The 24069-nt window shown below is 44.0% G+C and overlaps 1 protein-coding gene across 1 annotated transcript; it reads right to left on the reverse strand.

Annotated features, from left to right (window-relative positions):
- Window positions 1-548: 548 nt before the first annotated feature.
- LOC105106545 (doublesex- and mab-3-related transcription factor C2) lies at window positions 549-1855 on the reverse strand. The gene is made up of 3 exons (XM_064483185.1): window positions 1587-1855; window positions 1342-1499; window positions 549-703 (listed from the first exon to the last, which is right to left on the reverse strand). Exons 1-3 carry the CDS (start codon window positions 1799-1801, stop codon window positions 549-551), a joined length of 528 nt encoding a protein of 175 aa, XP_064339255.1. The 5' UTR covers window positions 1802-1855.
- Window positions 1856-24069: the final 22214 nt, after the last annotated feature.

Raw genomic sequence — 24069 nt, forward strand, 5'->3', positions numbered from 1 at the left:
ACTGATTCTCTCCTCCGAATTCCCCAGTCCTCACGGGACTTGAGGGGCCAGCTTGGCTCATCCCCAGGAAGCTTTCTCTAATGACCTTTAGACTCTCGCCTGGGCCTCTGTGGCCCTCACCATCACGGCTGCCCCTTCTCAATAGGGCCTTGTATCCCATCGGTCTGTTTCATCTGGAATAATGGCCTCCAGCTATCAAAGGCCTGCTATGTGGCAGGCCATGTGCTAGTCCCCTTGTCAAAGGTGCAGAATATTGTCCCCTCTCAGTACACTGGTAGGGAAATAGAGGCTCAGAAATATAAAGTCACTTGTCCAAAGTCTCACAAATAGGAAGTGGCAAAGCTGAGAGAGCCCCGCTTTTGCCCGTTAGTCTGACAACCAACCTTCTCCTTCTCTTCCCCCTCCTCCTCCTCCTCCCCCTCCCCCTCCTCCCCCTCCTCCTCCTCTGCCTCCAGCGCACTGCCTCCGCCTCCTCCTTCTAGCTCCCATGGCCTTAAGCACAAGGTTGGGCACCCAGAAGTAACACAGTGTCCAACCAGCTCCATGGTTCATCCCACTCTACTCACCTGCTGGGCAAGGCAGGGGGCCTGTGGGACTTCTTCGAAAGAGAAATTGTTAGTTGCTTCATCAAGGGTGCTGGAGTCCAGGACAGAGACAAAGATTCCGAGGCTTGACCGATCAGCAGAGCTCCTTGGCAGCTTGCCTGCAGGAGCGGAGAGTGCAGGTTGGAGTCAGGAACCAAGCCGGCCATGGACAGGAGATGTGGGCATGTTTGGGGATGAGGATAGGGGCCCAGAATGGCAGAGCTGAGAAGAACTTGAACACCAGCTAGTCTTACTCTTCATTTTGGGACTGAGGACACTGAGGCCCAGAGAATACTATTTTTCCCCAAGGTCACGTGGCAAGTTGCAGTATGGTTAGAGATGGTACGCAGGCCTTCAGGACACAGAGGAGGGGGTCTGGGTAGTGGCTGGTGTGGGAGCCTCCCTCACTGGCTGCACAGGGGTGGGCCTCAAGCCGGGACATGACATTCTCCTTCCCAGCTGTGAGACACTGATGACAGCTTAGACGAGCCTTTCCCCCTGACCCCACCCGACTCCGCCTCACTCTCGATCTCAAGTCTCATCTCACTGTGGACACTTTTGACCCCCCCCCCCAAGATCTCTCCTTCCCACCAAGACTTGGTAGATAATATTGATGACATTTTATAGTTGGGGAAGCTAAGGCCCAAAGAGTAATTTACCCAAGGCCACATCAACATTGGGTGGCAGGCCTGGTGACAGAACTACTCATGCTCCCTATAGCCAAACTCAGACTCCCTCCCTGGCCAGAGACACTCACTGATGACTCCTTCTTGAATGGCCTCCTTCTCGACATGGCTCTGAGCTTTCGGAAGGGTGCTCAGTCTCTTTAGCTGACTTCGAGTCAGGGGCCCCCTTTGGTGTGGCCCCAGCTCCCTCTTCAAGGCATGCTCAGCAGGCAAGATGCTGCAGTGTTCCCTAAAGTGATGGGGTGGATTGCAGGTCCAAAGTCAGTCACCTTTAGAGGAGGCCCCCTCCCCTCCCCTTGTCAGATGTCACACTCACGAGAAGCGGGAACAATTGCGACGCTTGCAGGCCTGGAAGAGGCAGAGGTGCCCTGGGTCCTTGACTTGGTCAGTGATGCCATGGTTCCAGTAGCGGACACAGCGACGTATAGCTCTTATAGACCTAAATCCAATCCCCCACGGGGCTCCGGTCTCAAGCCCAGTGATGGGGTCGGGGGGACAGCAGGACACGGCAGGCATTTCATTGGGATCCATGGTTCTAGGGCAAAGAGTGAAGGTCAGGATAGCCACATGATCCTCTACCCCCAGTGCATTTCCTCTGCCCTTGGGAAGCCCCCTCTGAGGTGGTAGGATTCTTCTTCCATCCAGCTCACCACTGAATTGAGATTGCACCCCCCCCCCCCTTGCTCATGTAGCCTCCTTGCCAGTCACATATAGGCTGGTTCCAAGAAACTCTGGGCATGGGTCCTGTATACTTTCAATCCAATTATTATTCTCCTTGCTTACCTTCACTCCACAGAGACACCCCCCTTCTCAGGCATACACATGCACTCTCGTGTCCCCTTCAACAATTACTCCTGCCCCTTCTCATGTATCATCCTGTTCTCTGCTATGCCCAACTATTATTCCTGGCATCCACTTCCACAGTTGTCTTCCTAACCTTCTGCATTCACTCCCTACTCATGATTCTATGCCCCTTGCACTCAAGTCAATTATTAGTCTCATGAATGCCCCACATTCAATTTTCCCCTCACGTTCCATTCTGATGATTTTTTCTTGCACCTCATCAAATCTTAATTATTCACTCGTTCCCTCTTTAAGCTTGAACCCCTCTGCATCTCATGAAATCATATTATTCTGCTGGATTCCTAAGCCCTTCTTTCAACCATTATTTTCATTCATCCCCTTGATTATTTATCAAATAGACGTTTACCGAGCCCTCTACTGAATGCCGGACCTTGATCTGCCCGATCTGGTCAATAGCCTACTCCTCACTGCACTAACGGTTCTCTTGCACCAAAACACCCTCCCTGCTTTCATGCAAACTCACTCATTCCCTCCACAGCCTCCCAACAACCTTCCATGCTCCTTTCCAAGCTTCAACAACGATGCTTGAGCACCCCTTCCCCTCCTCCCACACCCACAGGGCACTACCTCCTCTCAGGCTGCCCAATCACTCCCTGCCACCCCCACCTCAGAATCAAAGGCAGGGGCATAAGCCCTTCCCCAGGGCACTACCTCCTCTCAGGCTGCCCAATCACTCCCTGCCACCCCCACCTCAGAATCAAAGGCAGGGGCATAAGCCCTTCCCCAGGGGCCAGAGGCCAGGAGGCTGGGCAAGGGGTCTTCCCACAGGACTTCTGCCAAGGACGGGGTGGAGGTGGGAGGTGGGAGGTGTGGGGTGGGAGGTGGGGAAAGGGCGGAATGGGGCATGAGGTACCCTGTTGAGGTGGAGGAGAGGAGAAAGGGTTGAGGATCCAGAGCAGGAGAGAGGGAGGAAAGGAGGGGGGGGTGGAGAATGAGAGTCGTATTCCTGATGCCAGTCTGTGGTTACCCCAGCCTCCAGCAGCTCAGAAGCAATCGTCTGGGATAAGAGGTCTGAGGGAACAGCCAGCTCTCGCTCCCTTTCCCGCTCTTCCCTCAAAGGCCAATCAGCTTCCAGCTCTTCCTTTCACCTCCCACCACTGTGGCCAGCAACCAATGATCTTCAAGTTCTGCCAAAGGTCACCCACTGGAGCCCCGCCCCTGTCGTCAACTCCCTCTCACTTCTCCTCAAGCTCGCTCTACGAGGCGGGCCATTTAACTCCGGAAGTGACGTGGAGCTTTGTGCTTCGCGAGCCTTGTTTCCCCAACTATTTTCTCTTTGCACGTGAGCTATTGTGTGTGCATGCATTTTGAACTCATGTCTTTGGTATCCTGTAATTCACTTTTACAAAATTCAAGGTGTGTTTTAAAGATCGATCCTTATTACTAAACCAGGGATTCTCAATTCACAATCAGATTTTGCAGCCCCAGGGAACATTTGTCAGTGCCTGGAGTCATTTCGGTCTTTATTTGCGTGTCTCTGAGTTCCTTGTTCTGTTCCACAGATCAGTCGGTCTATTCCTGTGCCGATACTACACTGTCTTAATTTTTATCTCTTGGTAAGACAGCTTGATCTCTGGTAGAGCAAGTCCTCACATCTTATTCAGTATCTCCGGGCTCATCTTCGCCGTGTCTCCGCCTTTTGCCCTTCTTAAGCTCTAAAATATAAATGTTGGGATCAGCACGCCGTGTTCCCTGAAAACTCATTTGCCGCCGATTTGAATTGCGTTTTCATTGACTCCGTGGATCAGTTAAGGGAGGACTGACTATCATGATAGCCAGCCTTCCTGGTCACCAACATGGGATGGCGCTCTATTTTTGTGGGCCTTCCTTAACGTTAGAATCTTTCAGTTTAGTCTTTAGTTTTATCTTTCGTACGTTCAGATCTTGTACATCTTTTATGGCATTTATCTCAAGAGACTGTAGAATGCTGCAGCTCTGGTGCTCGATACCTGTTTAAAATGACACTTTCTACTTGTATCTAATTTATGGAAATCCATTTGACTTTTAAAAAATATATTGACCTTAACGTCAGCCACCATGCTTAACTCTGAAATGTCTAATAATGTGTCTACAGGGGTTCCACAGTTTTCCATGAATCTGTGAGTAACAGAAGTAAGATAATCAACTTACAAGTTTCTTCCTATGCTGGCTAAGGCATCCACCACAAGGCCAAACAGATACGGCAAAATTGGGCATCTTTGGGTTGTTCCTAATATTAAATAGAGTGCTGCCAACATTTCTTTATTAAAATAGGTTTGCGGTATTTCATTTTTTAAAAATTTTCTCTCTATTTCTCTTTCCCTTCTATCTTTCTTCTCTCTCTCTCTCTCTCCTTTCCTTCCTTCCTTTCTTCTTCTTTTCTTCCTTCTCTCTTTCATTTCTTCTGTCTTCCTCTCTCACTCTCTTTTCTTTCTTTCCCTTTTTCAGATTAAGGGATTTTTCTTAATATTTCTAGTTTAACATGGTTGTCTTAAAAATCACGAATAGACATTGGAGTTTACTTTTTTTGGCCTCTACTGAAATGATCAAGACTCTATTCATTTAATCTGTTAATATAGTAAGTGTCATTTCTAGCTTTCTTCAAAATCTTCAGTGAAGTATATAACTTATAATCAAAAAAGGGAAAAATCATAAATGTGTATCTTAATGAGTTTCCAAACACTAAACATGCACATTCTGTTAGCACCTAGAGCAAGCAGCAGAATATATTAGCAACACACAAACCCTTCTCACGTCCCCTTCCATCCATAGGTTTTCTAGTGTTAAGCCAGTTTTGCTCTCCTAGGATAGATGTAAATTAGTCATGGTGTATCATCTCTTGTGTATGCTGGCAGCTTCACTTTGCTAAAGTTTTGCTTAGAAATTTTTGAATCTTCTGTTTATGAGCAAGATTGACTTGAAGTTTCTCTTTCTCATTAAATCTTTACTGGTTCCAGCGTCAAGATTTTCTATTCTCATAGACTGAGTTGGCCAAAAGTCGATCTTTGCTATCCTCTGGAAGTGTTCATATAAGATTAGGATGATCTGTCTTGAAACTTTTTATTAAAACTTGACCACTAAACAGCTGAGATGCCTGTTTTCTTTGCTTTTTTGAAAAAAAAAAAAAGATGTACTGTGGAAATATCAAACATATACAAATGGAGTTTGTGTACAAACTTACAAGCAATCTCCAGGTTCATTACAGTAGAACGGTGGTCCTGGGGCATGAGCTTGCATCAGGATCACCCAAAGGACTTGTTCAGACAGACTGCAGCTATAGTCTCAAATTACAAATTCTGGGGTGGGACCCGGAGTTTGCTTTTCTGACAAGTTCCCTGGTGTTGCAGCTGCTGCTGGTGGGGAACCACACTTGAGAATCATTGTGCAAAAGGGAATAGTGCAGGAACCTCCAATTATCCATCACCCAATTGCAACCATCAACAACTCATAGCCAATCTCAATTCATATATACCTTTTACCCTCTCCCTCCCAGAGTATTTTCTAGAAAGCGTCAGAAATCATCTTATTTTATCGTAACTATTTCAGTGCATAACTCTAAAATATGAGCAACCCATTTTCCTCAACCTTTTGTTTTGAAAACGCACGACGTTGAAGAGTGAACATTCTTTTACTTAGATTCGTATTATCCCATTGCTCTGTCTCTCTTTTTTCTTCTTTTTTGCTTAACCGCTTAACAACTCCAAACACTTCATCCAATTACTTCAGAATATATCTGCTAAGAACTAGGATGTGCTCCTGTCTAACCACAGTACTATTATCACATTGAAGAAATTTAACAATGACATGATAATATTATCTAAGTTCATATACGGTCCTTATTCAAATTTCCTCCATTGTCCCAATAATATCCTTTTGAGGATGAACAATCCAATCAAGTATCACACATTGCATTCAGCTGTCTTTTCTCTTTAGTATTCTCCAGTCCCAAACAGCCCCTCCACTTAAATCTTCCATGACAATGACTTTTTCCAAGAACCTAGGCCCATTTGCTTATAAAGTGCCCACAATATGTGTTTGCCTGATACTTTTCTCTTGTCTAGATTTATGTTTTTAGATGTAATAGTCTTGGCAAGAATATTAAATAGGTAATGAGTAGGTCACACTTCATCGCATCTGGAGGCGCCTAAGATCAGTTTGTCTAGCTGTCAGTGCATCAGTGCCGCTGTTGGCATTACTCAGTTTGATCACTTATTTAAGGCGTTATTGGACAGATCACACCATTGTAAAGGTACCTCTGTCCCTCTGTGATTTATGAGCAGCCTGTGGCATGATATTTTGAGACCATGTGGGTATTCTGTTCTCCCAAAATTTTTCACTTGGCCTTAGTTTTAATTCAGGGTCTGGGACTGATTTGATTATTACTTTGGTGATTGAAAACACGGTGCTTCTCTAATTCTATCATTGCTTTCTACTTTTCTTGGTGGGCATTTTGCTGTAAAGATGAGCATCCCAGTCCCCCAACCCCACCCCCTTACTGTTGTTGCTGCTGTTGTTGTGTCTGCAGCAGCAAAAAAGCTGACAGAATCCAACAGCACATAAAAAAGATTATACATCATGATCAAGGGGGGTTCATCCCAGGGACACAAGGGTGGTTCAACATATGCAAATCAAACAATGCAATACATCACATCAACAAGAGAAAGGACACAAACCACATGATCATCTTAATAGATGCAGATAAAACATTTGATAAAATTCAACACCCATTTATGATAAAAACTCTCGCCAAAGTGGGTATAGAGGGAACATATCTCAACATAATAGAAGCTATATATGACGAACCTACAGCCAGCATAGTACTCAATGGTGAAAAACTCAAAAGATTCCCACTGAAATCTGGGACAAGACAAGGCTGCCCACTCTCACCACTCTTATTCAACATAGTCTTGGAAGTCCTAGCCACAGCAATCAGGCAAGAGAGAGAAATAAAGGGGATTCAAATTGGAAAAGAAGAGGTGAAAGTGTCACTATATGCTGATGACATGATACTACATATAGAAAACCCCAAAAGGTCCACACAAAAACTACTAGAAGTAATCGAAGAATTCAGCAAGGTAGCAGGTTACAAGATTAACGTTCAAAAATCAGTGGCATTTCTTTACACTAACGATGAATCAACAGAAAAAGAAAGTAAAGAAACAATCCCCCTTAAAATAGCACTCAAAGTTGTAAAACACCTGGGAAAAAAAAATCTAACCAAGGGGGTGAAAGACTTATACACGGAAAACTATAAATCATGGTTGAAGGAAATTAAAGAAGACTTAAAAAAATGAAAAGACATCCCATGCTCCTGGATTGGAAGAATCAATATTGTTAAAATGGTCACACTGCCCAAGGCAATCTACAGATTGAATGCAATCCCTATCAAATTACCCAGGTCATATTTCACAGAACTAGAACAAATCATAATACAGTTTATAGGGAACCACGAAAGACCTAGAATTGCCAAAGCATTACTGAAGAAGAAGAAAGAGGCTGGAGGAATAACTCTCCCAGACTTCAGACAATACTATAGAGCTACAGACATCAAGATAGCATGGTATTGGTATAAAAACAGACATATAGACGAATGGAACAGAATGGAGAGCCCAGAAATGAGCCCACACACTTTTGGTCAAGTAATCTTCGACAAAGGAGGCAAGAGTATACAATGGAATAAAGACAGTCTCTTCAGCAAATGGTGTTGGGAAAACTGGACAGCAGCATGTAAATCAATGAAGCTAGAACACTCCCTTACACCATACACAAATATAAACTTAAAATGGATCAAATACTTAAACATAAGACAAGATACAATAAACCTCCTAGAAGAAAACATAGGGAAAACATTATTTGACATACATCTCAAAAGTGTTCTCCTAGGGCAGTCTACCCAGGAAATAGAAATAAAAGCAAGAATAAGCAAATGGGACCTAATGAAACTTACAAGCTTCTGCACAGCAAAGGAAACCATAAGCAAAACAAAACGACAACCTATGGAATGGGAGAAAATTTTTGCAAACGATGAAACCGACAAAGGCTTGATCTCCAGAATATATAGGCAGCTCATAAGACATAATAAGAAAGAAACAAACAACCCAATCCAAAAATGGGCAGAAGACCTAAACAAGCAATTCTCCAAGGAAGAAATACAAATGATCGATAGGCACGTGAAAAAATGCTCAGTATCACTAATTATCAGAGAAACGCAAATCAAAACTACAGTGAGGTATCACTTCACACCAGTCAGAATGGCCATCGTTCAAAAGTCCACAAATGACAAATGTTGGAGAGGCTGTGGAGAAAAGGGAACCCTCCTACACTGCTGATGGGAATGCAGTTTGGTGCAGCCACTGTGGAAAACAGTATGGAGATTCCTCAGAAGACTAGGGATAGACTTACCATATGAACCAGGAATCCCGCTCCTGGGCGTATATCCAGAAGGAAGCCTCCTTCAAAATGACACCTGCACCCCAATGTTCATAGCAGCACTATTTGCAATAGCCAAGACATGGAAACAGCCTAAATGTCCATCAACAGAGGACTGGATAAAGAAGTGGCGGTATATTTATACAATGGAATACTATTCAGCCATAAAAACCAACAACATAATGCCATTTGCAGCAACATGGATGTTCCTGGAGAATGTCATTCTAAGTGAAGTAAGCAAGAAGGAGAAAGAAAAGCACCATACTAGATCGCTCATATGTGGAATCTAAAAACAAACAAAAAAAACCCATAAATACAAAACAGAAACAGACATAGAATACAAACTTGTGGTTGCCTAGGGGGCGGGGGGTGGGAAGGGACAGATTGGGATTTCAAAATGTAGAATAGATAAACAAGATTATACTGTATAGCACAGGGAAATATACACAAGATCTTGTGGTAGCTCACAGCAAAAAAAAATGTGACAATGAATATATGTATGTTCATGCATAACTGGAAAATCGTGCTCTACACTGGAATTTGACACAACATTGTAAAATGACTATAACTCAATAAAAAAATGTAAAAAAAAGATGTCAACTCTCCAGTAATTCATCTGTGGATTTGCCATAATCATAATTAAAATGGAAAGCTATTTCTTTTTTAAAATATTTTATTTATTTATTAATTATTATAGTATTCATTTTTATTTTGGCATGGAGGGGAGCTAATTAGGTTTTTTTTTTTTTTTAAGGAGGTACTGGAGATTGAACCCAGGACATTGTGCATGCAAAGCACGCACTCTACTAGTTGAGCTACGCCCTCTTCCCCCCGAAAAGGTATTTCTAAAACGTATGTATAAATGTAAATGACATAGAATAGCCAAAGTCATTTGGAAAAGAACAAAGATGGAGGACTTACACTACCAAATTCCCTGACTTCAAATAAAGGTATAGTGGTCATGACAATGTGGTATTACCATAAAAATAGACATATGGATCAATGGATAAAATAGAAATCCCAGAAATAGACTTACACAAAAATATGGTTAGTAGATTTGTGACAAAGGTGCTAAGATAATTAAATTAACAAATATGTAACTAATAAAGCTGGAGAAAGTGGATCTCCATATGGAAAAAGAAACCAGAAACAAATGTTAATACCTCACATTATATGCAAATAAAAACCCCTCAAAATAAATAAGAGAGCTACATATAAATTATAAAATTGAACACCTGCAAGAAAATATGGGAGAAAACTTTGAGTCATGAGGTTAGGCAAAGATATCTTACTTTCGTTCAAAAAGTATGAATCACAAAGGGAAAATAATCCATGGACCGTTATCAAAATTAAAACAAAATACAAATAGTTTTGCTTCTCAAAATCCAGGTTTCAATCCCTCTGTGCGGCACCATTTTCTACTCCTGTAACAAAGCCTCATGACTAATCTTGACTTCTACTTAACCCCTAGGACAGAAATCTGGGTATAGTTATTTTCAGATGCAAAAATGCACTTTATCGTCTTGGGCATCTGCTTGCAAAGCTCTCCCCTTCCTCTATTTCCTGGCCAACTTCTTTCCTCACTCATTTCAGGCATGCCTTCTCTGGGAAATCTCCGAGACCCTATTCCATCTCTCAAGGCTGGGCGGCTGCCGCTTCTCAGTCCTCCCACAGGAGCTCTCACCTCAGTTGTTCTGATTTCAACTTAGCCCAGCCCAGGCCCTTCCCCTTGCTCCCACACATTTTCCAAGCCCTCCAGGCCCCAAGCCACCTGTCCTCTACCCATCGGACCCCGACTGTCTCCCAGACGTGGCATCTCACGTAGTAGCCCCCTGAGAGGAAAACCTCTGCTGTTGATTTGGGCTGTGGATGCCATCACCCAGCTCACCCTCCTTGCTTTGATAACCCATTTGGACCCATACACCTCCCCAGGGCTTTAAGGTACATGATCCTAGGAATCTGAATGTGGGTAGGGCCCACACGAACACTCTTGCCTATGGCATCCCCACGAAATGAGAACTCACCATCTGCCTGAACACCTCTGCTGTTTTTTGGTTCAGCAACCAGAAACCTGGCTTAAGCCTGCTGGGAGGTTCAGAGGAAAGAAGAAAGGGACAGAGAGAGGGGAAGAGTGGGAGCAAGAGACAGAGGAACAGAGGGGATGTCACATACCAGAAATGTATCCACTGCTTGAGCACAGTGCACTGGGCTGCAGGAGGGAGGAAATACAGGGCGGGGCCAGAGGGGCTAATGGTGCATGCAGGGACCAGGCCCTCAGCCATTTTGCATCCAGCAGAGTGAGGAGCTCAGCTGGACTCCTCAAGGAAGTCCTTTGGTCACTACCAGCACAGCACAGCCTCACAGAAGCATAATCTTCACTCCCTTCCTTCCACCTCCTGACCTGGTGAGCCTGATTTCCCTCCATTGTCATGGGATATCAGCCCCAGAGGCAAGGATGTGGTCTGTAGAGGTCACTGCTGTATCCTCAGCACCTGGAACAGAGCCAGGATGTATATACTACTTGTTGAATGAGGTAATGACTGTCAGGGAAGGCAGGGACCATTAGGATGAGGCTATTCTCTTTTCTCTCTCTCTCTCTCTCTCTCTCTCTCTCTCTCTCTCTCTCTCCCCTCCCCTTCCCCCCACCCCACCTCTATTTTGGAGAAAGTGAAAGGCCAGCTTAAAGACACTGAGGAATTCATTTTTTGTCAACAGCATGGAGAACCCATCCAATGGCACAAGCTTGCCCAGGGAGCCTGCTGGCCCCCGAGGGTCTTGGAGGAGCCAGTTCCAGAGCCCTGGTATGTATGTTTCACCAAGTCCTTCAGGTGAGAGCTCAGAGCCAGCCTCTGCCTCTCTCACTGCTCACAGCCGAGCCAACATGCCTTTCCTTCCCTTTCCACCCAGAGAGCCCCCAGGCCAGGCCTGATTCCCTCCAGGGTTCCCAAGGGTCCAGTTGTCACTGATTTCCTTTGTAAGGAAGGATAGTAGACACTCAGAAGCAGAGACCTCAGGACTCAGAGGCACACACCCATGAACGGTGATCAAGCCCCCTCTGCTGCTACCTGTCCTCTGCTTTCCCCAGTTTCTCAGTCTCTGGGCCTGAAATAAATGCTGGCACACTCCACTGTTTTTACTTCAACTTTTCAACAATGTAGTTTTCAACACTGACACCAGCCTCAGGTGAATGGGGGGTTGTCAGTTGTGGTGGTGGTGGTGGTGGTGGTGGGATGGTGGAGGGAGGGAGGTAGCATCTCCCGTAGCCCTCTAAGGCTGTACACCTTCCTTCTTGGGGAAGGGCGGCGTATTCCTCCTTCATGGCTGCAATAAACTTCAGCCAATGAAGAGTGAATTTTCTGCAGCAGACGGGTCTGACCCTGATGGGAGAAGTGTCTGCAGGAATGAGAGGGGAATAACATCTCTCTTCCCCCAACACCGAGTCATCTTATCTGAGAACCACTGGGCGGTGTTTATATGGAAGGGGGTGGGGAGGGATACATGGAAAAAGAATGGATACTAAGAAAAACTCTTAGACCTCTATACAGATAGTTAGCTGCTAAGTACCCCCACCCCGACCGGAAGACAGAGACCCTCCAGTAGGCAACATGGTCTACAGACTATTCATTTTCGTAAGATGAGGGATTTTTTTTCCTTTCTGAGGTGACCTTGATATGTATTGCAACATAATATCAGCAGGGGAAGTCTATCCTGGGGGTTGGACTATGCTTGTCCTTTTTACCCAGCAGCACGTGAAGGCCCTGAGATGTTGCAACACCAAAGATCACCCAGCAATGGACAAAGATACAGGATGTACTCTTCAATATCAAAGAGCCTAACTGACACCCACCAAAATATTCTTTTCCCCTAAGTCACATAGTCCCCTATTCAATACCAATAGAGAAAAAGTGCTTGGACAGCACCTGCTGTGTGAAATAACTGACCTTTAGTTACTCAGAGGTCACATGTCTTTAAGACTAATGAACCCCAGGTGGGTAGGGTTCCGGTAGAGACAACATTTGGGAGTCCCATAGATAGCCGTTTTATAGCCCTTTTCCTCCATCCTGGAGAGCAGCCAAGGTGGAACCCACAGGTACAGAACAGAGGAAGCTGTTCATCTTAGTGTGACTGGTTTGCTTCAGATCTCGTCTCAGAAGCTGTTCCTGATGGCCTAGGAGTCACCCATTTCTTTCCCCACATGGCCTTGTTCTCCTAAGCTGGGCCCTAACTCAGTGAGTATGCTCAGTTCCACATCCCTGCTTCTCCAAAAGGGGCTGGAATCTCACATCCCGGGTCTGTGCCCTGTCCAAAAGAGGAGAGAAGCTCCAACTCCCAGGGTCTAGGGAGCTTGCTGGGCTTTCACTCCTTTGTAGCTGCTGTCACCGCTCACATCAGTCCCTGGACAGGACTGAGGATTACAGAAAATGTCTGTCCACGCATGCATTTGTGTGTGTGTTTGTGTGTGTGTGTATGTGTGTGTTTAGGGTGTGAGTATTTGTGGAAACAAGGCATTATAGGGTGAAATCTGGTGGGTAAACATGGGGCATAGCTCAGCAGCCACACTTGAGACCCAGGCGGCAGAGGTGGGATTGAATGTAGCAGGACTTGGCATCAAGGAGTCCTCACCTCTGTTACACACCTCTGAACAACCCCACCCTGTCCAGGTTTCTCAAATCTGACCCTAACATTTTTTAAGCCCTTTAGGCTCAGAACCATCTGCCCACTTAACTGCCAATTGCTGACTGACACCCAGACACAGCACTACACATCATCTCCTGAAAGGAACACTTCTGATGTTGATTTGACCTCAGGCTGCCGTCACCCACCTCAGCCCCTCTTGGCTCGGATGCACCACATGGCCTTACCTGCCTCCCCTCCCACTTTGTACAGGCCTTTGGATTCTGCAGTCTCACAGCGGGAGACAGTTTCCTCTGCCAGCCCCAGACTCACAGGCTGTTCCCTGTATGCCTCCCCATTTACATCCCTGTTCTCCCTGCCTGGGAGAAACATAATCCTTCTGGCTGACCTTGGGCAAGCCCTTCCTCCCCTTTGGGCTGGGCACTTCTGGAAGTGATTGCTTGGGTTTTCGGTAAGTCACGTTGTCTGAGCTGTGTGCATCCTTAAACCTTCTGATCCTTCTCAGATTGTGGAGGGCTCAGAATCAGCCAGAAAGCATCAAATATGCCTCCCTCTACTGACAGCCATGACTAGGAACTAGTGAACTTGTGCATCTCAAGAGGGGTGCCCAGTCAGAGCACACAGGGAACTTACGTAGAAGAAGTGGACAGACGGGGAAAGGCTTGGGTCATCAGTTTTCCATCTCTGTTTCTGAAATATGACTGAGCCCAAGTTCTGAGTGCTCCTCCTTACATCCCCACACCCACGCCCAAATGCATCATGTCACAATCCCCGCAACCTAGGGGACGGCTTAGGTAGATGAAGACAGTGGACAGTTCCTCAGGAGAGGGAGTAGGGCCAGCAGGACCTCTCTGCTCTTATGGTGAACAGCTGACCATGGGAGCCTGTGAGTGTGCAAGAGATTAGGCATGTTTTCTTTGCCCCATCCACCCTTATTCTCTCTGGTGCTACATCCCAGTGAATCCTGGGCAACCTTAGGAAGGTGGCAACATTTGTCCTCAACTCTGCCAAACGGTACACAGCTTGCTGTCTGACAGGGGTTTCACACGTGTTCATTTTATTCTCCGGTCATCCAAAACGAGGTGAGTGGTGTGAGCGCCATTCTGAGGTCACATGACTCGCAGGGGTCAGAGCCAGGATTTGGTCCCTGGCAGATCTGAGGCAAGCGCCCTTCCATTACTATGCACCATTGCCCCCAGCTAGGAGCCATGAGTCCCGATATGCTGTGTCACAGCTCATCCTTCTAGGGACAGGGATTCTGTACTTGCTGTCCTACACCCAACAGAGCTAAAATACTAAGGGAGTCAGGGTTCCTAAGCGACAAGATCTCCTAGAGACAGTTGCCACTGCTCCCTGTCCGATCTCATCCCTCACCACACTGCACTGGGGAATTATTCATACTAATAGAATGATGGTGGTAATCTAATGGGGAAAAGAATGCCATCTGCTGTACTCTTCACCAGTTGCTCCCTGAGGCACTCCCACAGACCTCCAGGGCACTCCTGAGCATGGTCTGAAAACCACGGGCCTCATGCAAAAGATAGAGCCTAATGGTGGGCCTTTCAGGCACACAATAATAAGTGAGTGGGCCTCATAGGCATCCCCATGCAATCCCATTAATCTTCTGTTCCCTTACTGTATGGGGAGAGCCGCATCTCTCTGGGACCTCCAGTGTGTGGCCCTCAGCTTCCCAGGGCAGGCATCTTTGGGCAGTCTTTCAGCCTTCCCAAGGGAGAGCACACTCTTGAGGTCCACAACCACAAAAGGCTGACCCATCCTTCCTGGGGTGGTTATAAAGAGGGACTTGGTTTCTCTGTGACTCCATTGTGAGGAAATGGACTGAGATCTTCTCAGTGGGGGTCCAGCTAGGCTTTGCTTGTCTCCACGACCCTGTCAGTCGATTTTGCTCGCCACTATCCATCTGTAGACTGTCTTGGTCTTAACCACAGACAAAAGACAAGCAGACAGAGAAATTGCACCCACTCACTTGTGTGTTTTTAAATGTGTGCTAACAAGTAGTGGAAAAGGGGGTGGAGGGAAGTGGCATGACTTGAGAGATGTCTTACATAAGATAGATGGTCTTAGGTTGGGGGTCGTCCAGGGCAGAGGGGCAAAGCAGAGCCAAAAATGACACCCTAATTTCTAGCTCGAGTGACCTGTGGCCTGAAGTTACCATTCACCAAGATAGGGATCACAAGTGGAGAAGCCCAATTCAGCAGGTGGCCGAAGACATCAAGTTTGGACTTGGACTGCTAAAATTCATGGTGCCGATGGGGAGGTAAGAAGCAACTTGAAATATGCTTGCGATGACAAGGAAATGAACAAAATTCTATACCACCTGGGGAGTGGTTACATATGCCGTTTCACTTATTTAATTTTTTTACATTCATGATAACACCATAAAATAAGTGTGTTCCATTTTGTTGTATGGTGTGAAGGTGGAGCTCAAACTCAGTGGTAACTCTACCAGGCATATGACCACCAGTGGGCATTTAATCATGAATAGCAGTAACAGTTACCATTGATCTCAGTGGACTAGAAACAGCTCTGTTTTTCCTGCGGTTGAGTGAACTGGGTTGAACTTGTATCACTCTCAGTGCCTTCTCATGTGTCCCAGTGCTGTCAGCCTTATGTCATCAATCTCCACAGCATTCCTGAAGGGCTGAGAAGGACTTTTGGGGGGATGAGTCCAGAGACTCAAGGGAATAACAGCTTCTGCCTCCCAGAAGGGCTGTGAGGATTAAGTGGGATGCCCCTTCCACAGAGCAGCAGGTGTCCAATCAGGCCCAGAGCTGACACAGCAGTTTCCTTGGGGTCAGGCCCTTTGGGATTGGCCTTGGACCTCATTTGTCCTCCTGACCCACACCAGCAGCCATACGCACGAAAATCATGAGGACGCTAGCAATAACCGGGAGCTTGCAGTGAGGAGGACTATGTGCTGCCGAAATGATTGCTGGACGTATAGCACATCTCCTTCCCCTTTTAACCCAGCTGGAGTCAAAGAACTCCACCTGCCCCAACTCTGTGAAGTGAGAGTCAGCACTCTTATTTTGGTTTTAGAGAAGCGGCCAGGAGAGAATAGGTTACTTGGCCAAAGTCACAGTCAGGGATGTGTCTGGTCCAGGCCCCCAAATCTCCTGACTCTTGATTACAGAGTTCTTCTGCCTGCCCAGGAGGCCTGCTATCACAGTCCGTTCTTCCAAAATAACTTGTTGTGGGGGGTTAAAATAGGCACAGTCCTCTGTGGGTAAAAGGGAGTAGTCTTATGTACCTTATTCCCTCCATGCCTGGGAGGAGGCAGGTGTGAAGGGGCTTTAGTGTTGGCTGACAAATGGTGGGCCTTTCAGAAAGAAAATAATTCATGAGGGCCCTCATAGAGCCCTCCATCAAATGAAATTAATCTCTTTCTTCATTGTATAGGGAGCTGAATCCTACTGGAGCCTCCAGAGTAGGGCCCTCAGCTTTGTAGGGAGGGCAGATCTAATGTCTCAGTCTACCCAGGGGAGAATATACTCTACAGAATCCACTCCCATAAAAGGCTAACCCATTCTTACCACTGCTACATTCTCTTGCTTTCTCCTCTTTCTTTCTCATTAAGACAAAAATAACTCTAGGAATGTTTGGTGGTTTTTCCATAGCAGTATCTTTTTTACATCTCCTCTGAAAGGCATTAATTTTGTTGGGAGGGGTTTGCTTTCAGAGATGGGGAGGAGTTTGAGATATATCCACAGGCTTGTACCCACATACGTGGTCCTAGACACAGCACAGTAATGCCTGTTCCTAAATACCTGTTAGGACAATGGCCTATAGGCAAAGATTTTTTTCCACAAGTACCTTGTTATGCCCTTTGAGCATAACAATGTAAAAATTCAATGTAAGGATGAGGAAAATATACACCCTTCTATCTGATAATAGAGATGGCCTTCAAATGGGGAGGCAGTGACTTGGAATCCTAAATAAAGGCCTTAGATTGATGTACATATAATCAGCCTCCAAATATCCCCACCCCAGATGAAGATAGAGCCCTTCAAAAACACTTCCTCTATTCCTCTCAGATTGCACATTCCCATATTATAATATCTTTCCCACTACCTCCCAGCATTTCCTTGATACCAGTAGATAAAAGAATGTGACTGAGGAGTTACAGTGTAATATTTCCTGGACCCTACATATCCTAAAGCATGCTTTGAGAAAACTGGTGCCAGTATCCCATGGGGTTTGTGTCTGGAGGCACAAAAAGATTCCCAAGGTTAACAGGTAAGGAGATAAAACATTCATATCCCAAACTCCTAATTTATTTCTACCCCTCCTTCTCCCTTTGGTAACCATGTTTGTTTTCTATGTCTCAGTCTGTTTCTGTTTTGTAAATAAGTTCATTTTAAGATTCCATATTATGTATACCTGAATCATTATGCTGTACACCAGAAACTAACACAACATTGTAAATCAAGTATACTTTAACAACAAAAAATGCATATCTATCTCTAAAATTGAAAGTAATTCTAGCCAAATTATTATCATCATTATCCCCACCAGGGCAATTCTAAGACATGGAGAATACTGGTCCTTTAAAAAATAAGCTAGTTCTGGCCCCTGTAGTTTTGGTAAGGTTGTGTTTTCATCAGATCCCTCCCCTGCTCAAAAAATCTCTGTAACTTTCTGGGACCATCAAATTCAGTTTGGGTTCCTCAGTTTGGCCATCAAGGCTCTTCCTGGCTTCAGTCCAAAGCTAATTTAGATTTATCTCTCACCCCTGCAAACAGCTTTCCCTCCACATAAACAGGACCACTTGTACATTCTGACATCTGTTTGCTTTTTTGAAACCTAACTGTTTATATCAATGCTTTTATAACACAATGAGTTCTGGCTCTCTCAGGCTACAGGGGAGAACGTCAGCTAAGTGGCTTCTGGGAATCAACTCAGGTGAGTGCAACACTTACCCCTTCCTCCATCACTCCTTAGAGGTGATGAATATTAAGTACCTGGTATATGCACTGCAGAAAATTGCACAGGGACAGGAGTCCAGGACAGTTTACAGATCTGCCACAGATGGAGTCTTCTTTGACTCATCCAAGACCTAAGAGCAGCTGCTTTGCAAAAAGTCATTTTCCACCCCAAGTTTTTCTCTCACCAGTTTCCCGAAATTCTAACCTTCCAGTTCCACTGAAGAACATGGAATTCTTCAAATGTCCACAATACTCTGTCAAAAGGCCCTTGTACTTACTACCCCTCTAGATCTTCAGATCTCAGATGACATTTCTCTGCAAGGAAGCCCTCCTTGTTCCAAGATGCCCACCACCCAGGGTTAGCTGTCCCTCCTTTAAGTTCTCATAGCACCTAGTTCTTATCCTCATTCTAGCAGTTATTACATTGAACCACCATGTCTGGCTGATTTACTCACATGACAGTTACATCTAGACTCTCAGATCTGAGACAGAGGACAAGTCTGGCACATTCTTGTACCTCAGTATCTGGCATAGTGCCTCATACATATAGTAGGTGGTTAGTAAATGTATGTTGAACATATGAGTCAATGAGCAAGGAATTTATTAAATTTCTATTTCTCCTTACTCTCTGAAGAACTAAGCAAATACAAGCAAATATATCAGCCATATCTGTGTATAATAGATACTGAACAAATTTTTACCTTATCTTTTTATATTTGTAGGAGGGAATCATTTTACTGGTAGTTTTTTTAATTTTCAGAAAACAGTTTATTCCAATGTTTTATAATATGTACCTGACAAAATGATATCGTATCTCAATTTTCATGAAATAGCAAATCTCTTATTCTAAAACTGAATAAATAACAATAAAACATGTAGAGGTTCAACTGAAATATTTAATCAAATGTCTGTAGAATCAAGGATTTTAAAAGAATGGTGTCTTTTGTCTCAATTTCTATATAATACTGTTATCATTTAGTTTTAACTTATTTATTCCTATAAATTACTAATTATTAGGAAAAAAGTTAATTAAAGCAAACAAAACTTTGCAATATACAAATTGAAAGCTAAATCACCAAGAAACACAAATAGAACTGGAATACAAATACTATGGGCATATGTTCTCCCTAATCCCACTCTACACCTCCACGCTTTATAACTCAGAGCCCCAGTGCCCACTGGTACAGGGCCCCCTTTGACAACCCACAACAAAACAAAGTGAAGACTCAGCCTCAGCCTTCCTCAGTGGCAGGAGGAAGCCTGACACTAGCCTAAGACTGGCACCAGCACTGGCACCATTCCTGGTATTGATACTTGCTCTGGCCACGGCTCCAACCCTGGCACTGGCATTTGCACTAGTTCTGGTCTTACGCTGTTGCCAAAACTCGACATGCGTACCCCACTTACCGAATTAAGACTTGAGGACAGAGTTTTGAATGAAGTAGAAATGGTAGCTTTACTTCTTTGCCAGGCAAAGGAGGTCACATTGGGCTAATGCCTCCAAGATTGTGAGTCTGCTAGGGAGAGAAGTCAAGGGGGTTTACAGTAAAAGTTCAAGAGTTCAAGAGGTGGAGCTAGTTTCCATAGAGATTATATACAGGATAACAAAATGTTGCAAAGTTGTTCTTTTTTCTGCAGATGCAGTGACCTCCCTTCCCTCTGCTGGATATGAAGTTCACCTCTGGCTTTAGGACTTTTCTAATATTCTTGTACCTAGAACAAAGGATGCATAGGAAAGCGGTCTGTGGAAAAGAGCTCTAGAGAAAAACGGGTAGTTTAAAGTCAGGTCAATAAATGCTTTTAGCCTTTTAAGAAGGCTGAGGCCTGGGACCTCCTGCTGCAGGCTGAGACCTGCAGCTGGAACAACAGGACACAAGAAAACTAAAATGGCCAAAAACAACTGCAGACATGCACAGTTGGGGCAAGTTATGAACAAGATGTATGAAACACCCAGCTGTCGTCTCTGAGGTGTTGGGGTCAAGAGGAGGGCACTGGGGTCAATAGCAGGGCACTGGGTTCAGGAGCAGGGCACTGGGGACAAAAGCAGAGCACTGAGCATGATCCCTGTACACAGACCATGAGGGGGTTGGGCAGGCCACCCAAGCCTTCCTCCTCTCCAGCCCAACACTAGTGAGCAAGAGCATGAGAAAAACCCTTTAAACCATTATAAAGTTAAGCAGTTAACAAACACCATTACAAATACCAGATGGTCACCAATGATGACAATAGATTCCTGCTTAGTTACAATGCTTTCTTCAGCCATGGCACAGGCACTGGAACTGAACTGGCACTAACACTAGCACTTGTCACATCGCAGCAGCAGCTGCATCTCTGGCATGGAATGTTTCCTCCCCTCCTTTCAATGCCTCATTTACTACCATAAAGAGGATCTAGGTTGGGAATCATTCATTTTGGCCACAAACTCCAGGACTTTCATCTTTCTTGTTTCCTTTGAGAGCCCCACAGGAATACACAGAACATGAGACTGCTATTGGACACCTACTTGTGTTTCTATTGCACAAAATCTTTGGCAATGAGTTTAATGAACTCCCCAAAGATAAAATGCTTTTTAAATGAATATACCTCTAACACCCTGAACACCTCCTACACCAAGTGCCCTGAGAGCCCAACATCTCTAATGCTTTAGGTGGTGCTGCAGCCACTCTGAGAAGACCCAGAGCCCCAAATTCTTGAATCAGAGGCTGCCTCGCTCAAGCCTAGAGGAGGAGAAAGTGGGGAGCTAAAAGAACTAAGCCTCTGCCATCCAGGCATACCTGGAGATATCAGACTGGTGGGTGCCACCCTGCAGTGCTCCTTCAGGTACAGCATAGGTACTGGATGCTGGTCATTGAGCAAATCTCTGCTCCCAGAGGCCAAGTCACTGATGTGAGGGTTGAAAATGTAAAGGCCTTAGGCCAATGTCTGGCCCAAAGTAAACACTTAATAACTGTTGCCTATTATTGTTAAGAATCAGATCACCCTGGATTATCTTATTCCCCCGTGAATAAGGCACCCTAGAACATGCCTCTGTTCCTGTCTGCAAGCATTAATCCAGCAGCAGCCCCTGCCTCTTCCTCTTCAGAAAATTTACCTAAAGTTGTTTTGCTCAGTGCCTGGAGTGGAGTAAGCACTAAGTGAACATTATCTTGTGTTACTTTCATTATCACATTATATATCTACATAGCTTGTACCCTGTGGCCATCCAGATATGGAGGTGTTAGAAATCTCCATGGAGAACTGGAGATGTATTTTCCTTTTCTTATAATCAATGGATCTAGAGAGCAAAACATCAGTTATCTTGTGTATTATTTCTCTAGACAGTCCAGAAAGTTATTGCTATTGGTAATCTAACTTTTCAAATCACCATTCTTAATGACATTATCTTGTTATTTCTCTTACTCCCATGTTACTGGGGCTCATTTTCACTCTACAAAGTGCTTAGTCTCTTTCTCTCATCTCTTATTCTCTCATCTCCTCCACATCTCAGAAGAGAGAGATTCAGGGACCTTAAATAAATTCTTCCTCTCACATCAGCCCCTAACAAAGCCCACAAATAAGATTTCTCCACCCTGTGAATGCATCTTTTTATTGTACTATGTGAGACAATTTAGCATTCCTTTTTTTTTTTTTTTTTGATAAACCTAACCCTTCTAGACAGTAACCATTGGAATCTTCTGGAGCCTAACACATTGTCTATTTTTCTATAGCAATTTTTTTCTCACTATAACATTTACTAAATTTCCATGTTCCTTATTCAGGACTTTCAAATTTCTTCCATTGATCTAAATTCCATTGCTTCTAAATCTATGTAGATTCAGAAATTGTTTTTATTATTATTATCTGAATAGAACAAGTTGTCCCTCAGTATTCTTCTTTTTCAAAAATTCTTTAACCATTTTGAAAAATATAATTCTATGAGAACTCCAGGATACAATTTTTCAAGGCAAAAGAAATCCCTTGCTTGGATTTAACTAGAATTGCTTAGTTATAGTTTAATATGAGAATTAACATCTTTAAAATATGGAAGCTTCTCATCCAGAAAAAAATATAGTATGCCCCTTTCATTGATTCTAGTTTTTAGTCAAAGTACTTCAATTACCTTTTATAGTTTGCCTTATAGGGCTCCTAGATACTCCTCAAGTTTGTCCATGGAAGTTGTTTTAAAGTTTTATTGCTGCTGTGAATTGGATATTTTTCCATTATATCTTCTAATTACCTATTTCTGATGTATAAGAAACCTAGTGATTTTGTATATTTTATCTGGTATATGGCAATCTTAATAAAAACTCTCCTCCATTATAATACTTTTTATTGATTTTTTTTTTTGCATTTTCTAGGTAGACAATCACATTGTCTGCATATTATAATTATAGTACTCGTTTTTCTTTTTCTTAATCACATTGGCTAGAACCATGGTACCATTAGCATTAATAGCAGTGATATGAAACTTCCTTTTTCCTGCTTTCAATGGGAAGGACTCTATTGATGTAATTTAAAAAAAGAAGAACAAATCTGACTCCATTTTAGATCTGTTCCTTTAGCTCTAACCTTGTGATCTATTTCCCATGCTGAGTCATGCTGATTCTGCACCTTTTGTAAAAGAATGTTACCCATAGTCTGAAATATACAGGATAGCCCATTCTCAAGGCTCTGACCTTTAAAAGTATAACACTTTCCCATTCATATAAAGATAAAATGTTACAGAATGAAAAATAACATTTGTCTTGTTGGAGGTTTTCAGAAACACCATGACCTGACCTACCTGGACAGCTGCAAGAACAAAGGGTTCCAACACCAAGAAGTTTTCAACAACCAAGCACATCCCCTCCCTCTTTCTAGTATAAAAGGAGCCTGAATTCTGACTTGGGGTAAGATCGTTCTCCAGGACAATAGCCTGCCATTTTCTTGGTCTGCTGGCTTTCTGAATAAAGTTGTTATTCATTGCCCCAACACTTTGTCTTCTGATTTATTGGCCTGTCATGCAGCAAGTAGAGCAAATTTGGACTTGGTAACATTGATTTTTAGTAGAATATGTTGGTTTGGGATACCAATTGTGCTAGTCATCAACTTCTTAACTCTTGGGTAGAAATCAATCTTTCTTTTCCCTGCTTTGCGATACTACACCTGGTCCCTGTTAACATTCCATCTATGCCAATTAAATGAATGTTAGGCTTTGTCAATAGAGAGCACTAGAGTGATCCTACAAATGCCAGAAAGAAAATGTTGCCCTTCTAGTTGCATTCTTCCATTTTATTTTATTCACTGCAGAAGTTCAGAGGTCAGTACAGAAAAGCTCAGGCTGTGCTCTCCCTATCATCAGCTGCCTCTGAGCAGCTCAAGCCTCTCCATGTACCACCACCATTTACCACCATCCTGAAACTGTGGTCTCCTCTGCAGACCAGCAAAGGCCCACTCTCTCTGGCAAGTTTCTTCACCTCTGGCAGGCAGGGTGGACTTTTGGTAGCCACACCATCTCAAAGAGGTCCGATTCTCAGCTAGAGAAAGAAGGCAGCCTCTATGATTCGTTTATCATCTGCTCTTCCTCGAGAGGTAGTGATTGCTGTTTTGCACCTGCTACTTTTACTCCTTTTAGTAGTTAACCACCTTTAACTACTTAACAATTCTTTGTATTAACAGTTCTCTCTCCAAATGGTTCTCTCTCCATGGTTTCTGCTTCCTGACTGGACTCTGACTGATATACCAATTATCAACCTAGAGATGTTTCCTTCTAAACCAAACTTTCTAGGGTATCTTTTCAATTTGTAAATGCATTTTAAATTTTACCAAATGACTTTTCATCATACATCAAGTTATTCACATAGTTTTTTTTTTTTTTTTGCATAATGGCTTTCTAATTGTAAAGAAGCCTAGAGATTGGGATTAACAGATACACACTACTGTATATAAAATAGATAAACAATAAGGACCTACTGTATAGCACAGGGA

Source organism: Camelus dromedarius, chromosome X, assembly GCF_036321535.1.
Source record: "Camelus dromedarius isolate mCamDro1 chromosome X, mCamDro1.pat, whole genome shotgun sequence".
Classification (NCBI taxonomy): domain Eukaryota; kingdom Metazoa; phylum Chordata; class Mammalia; order Artiodactyla; family Camelidae; genus Camelus; species Camelus dromedarius.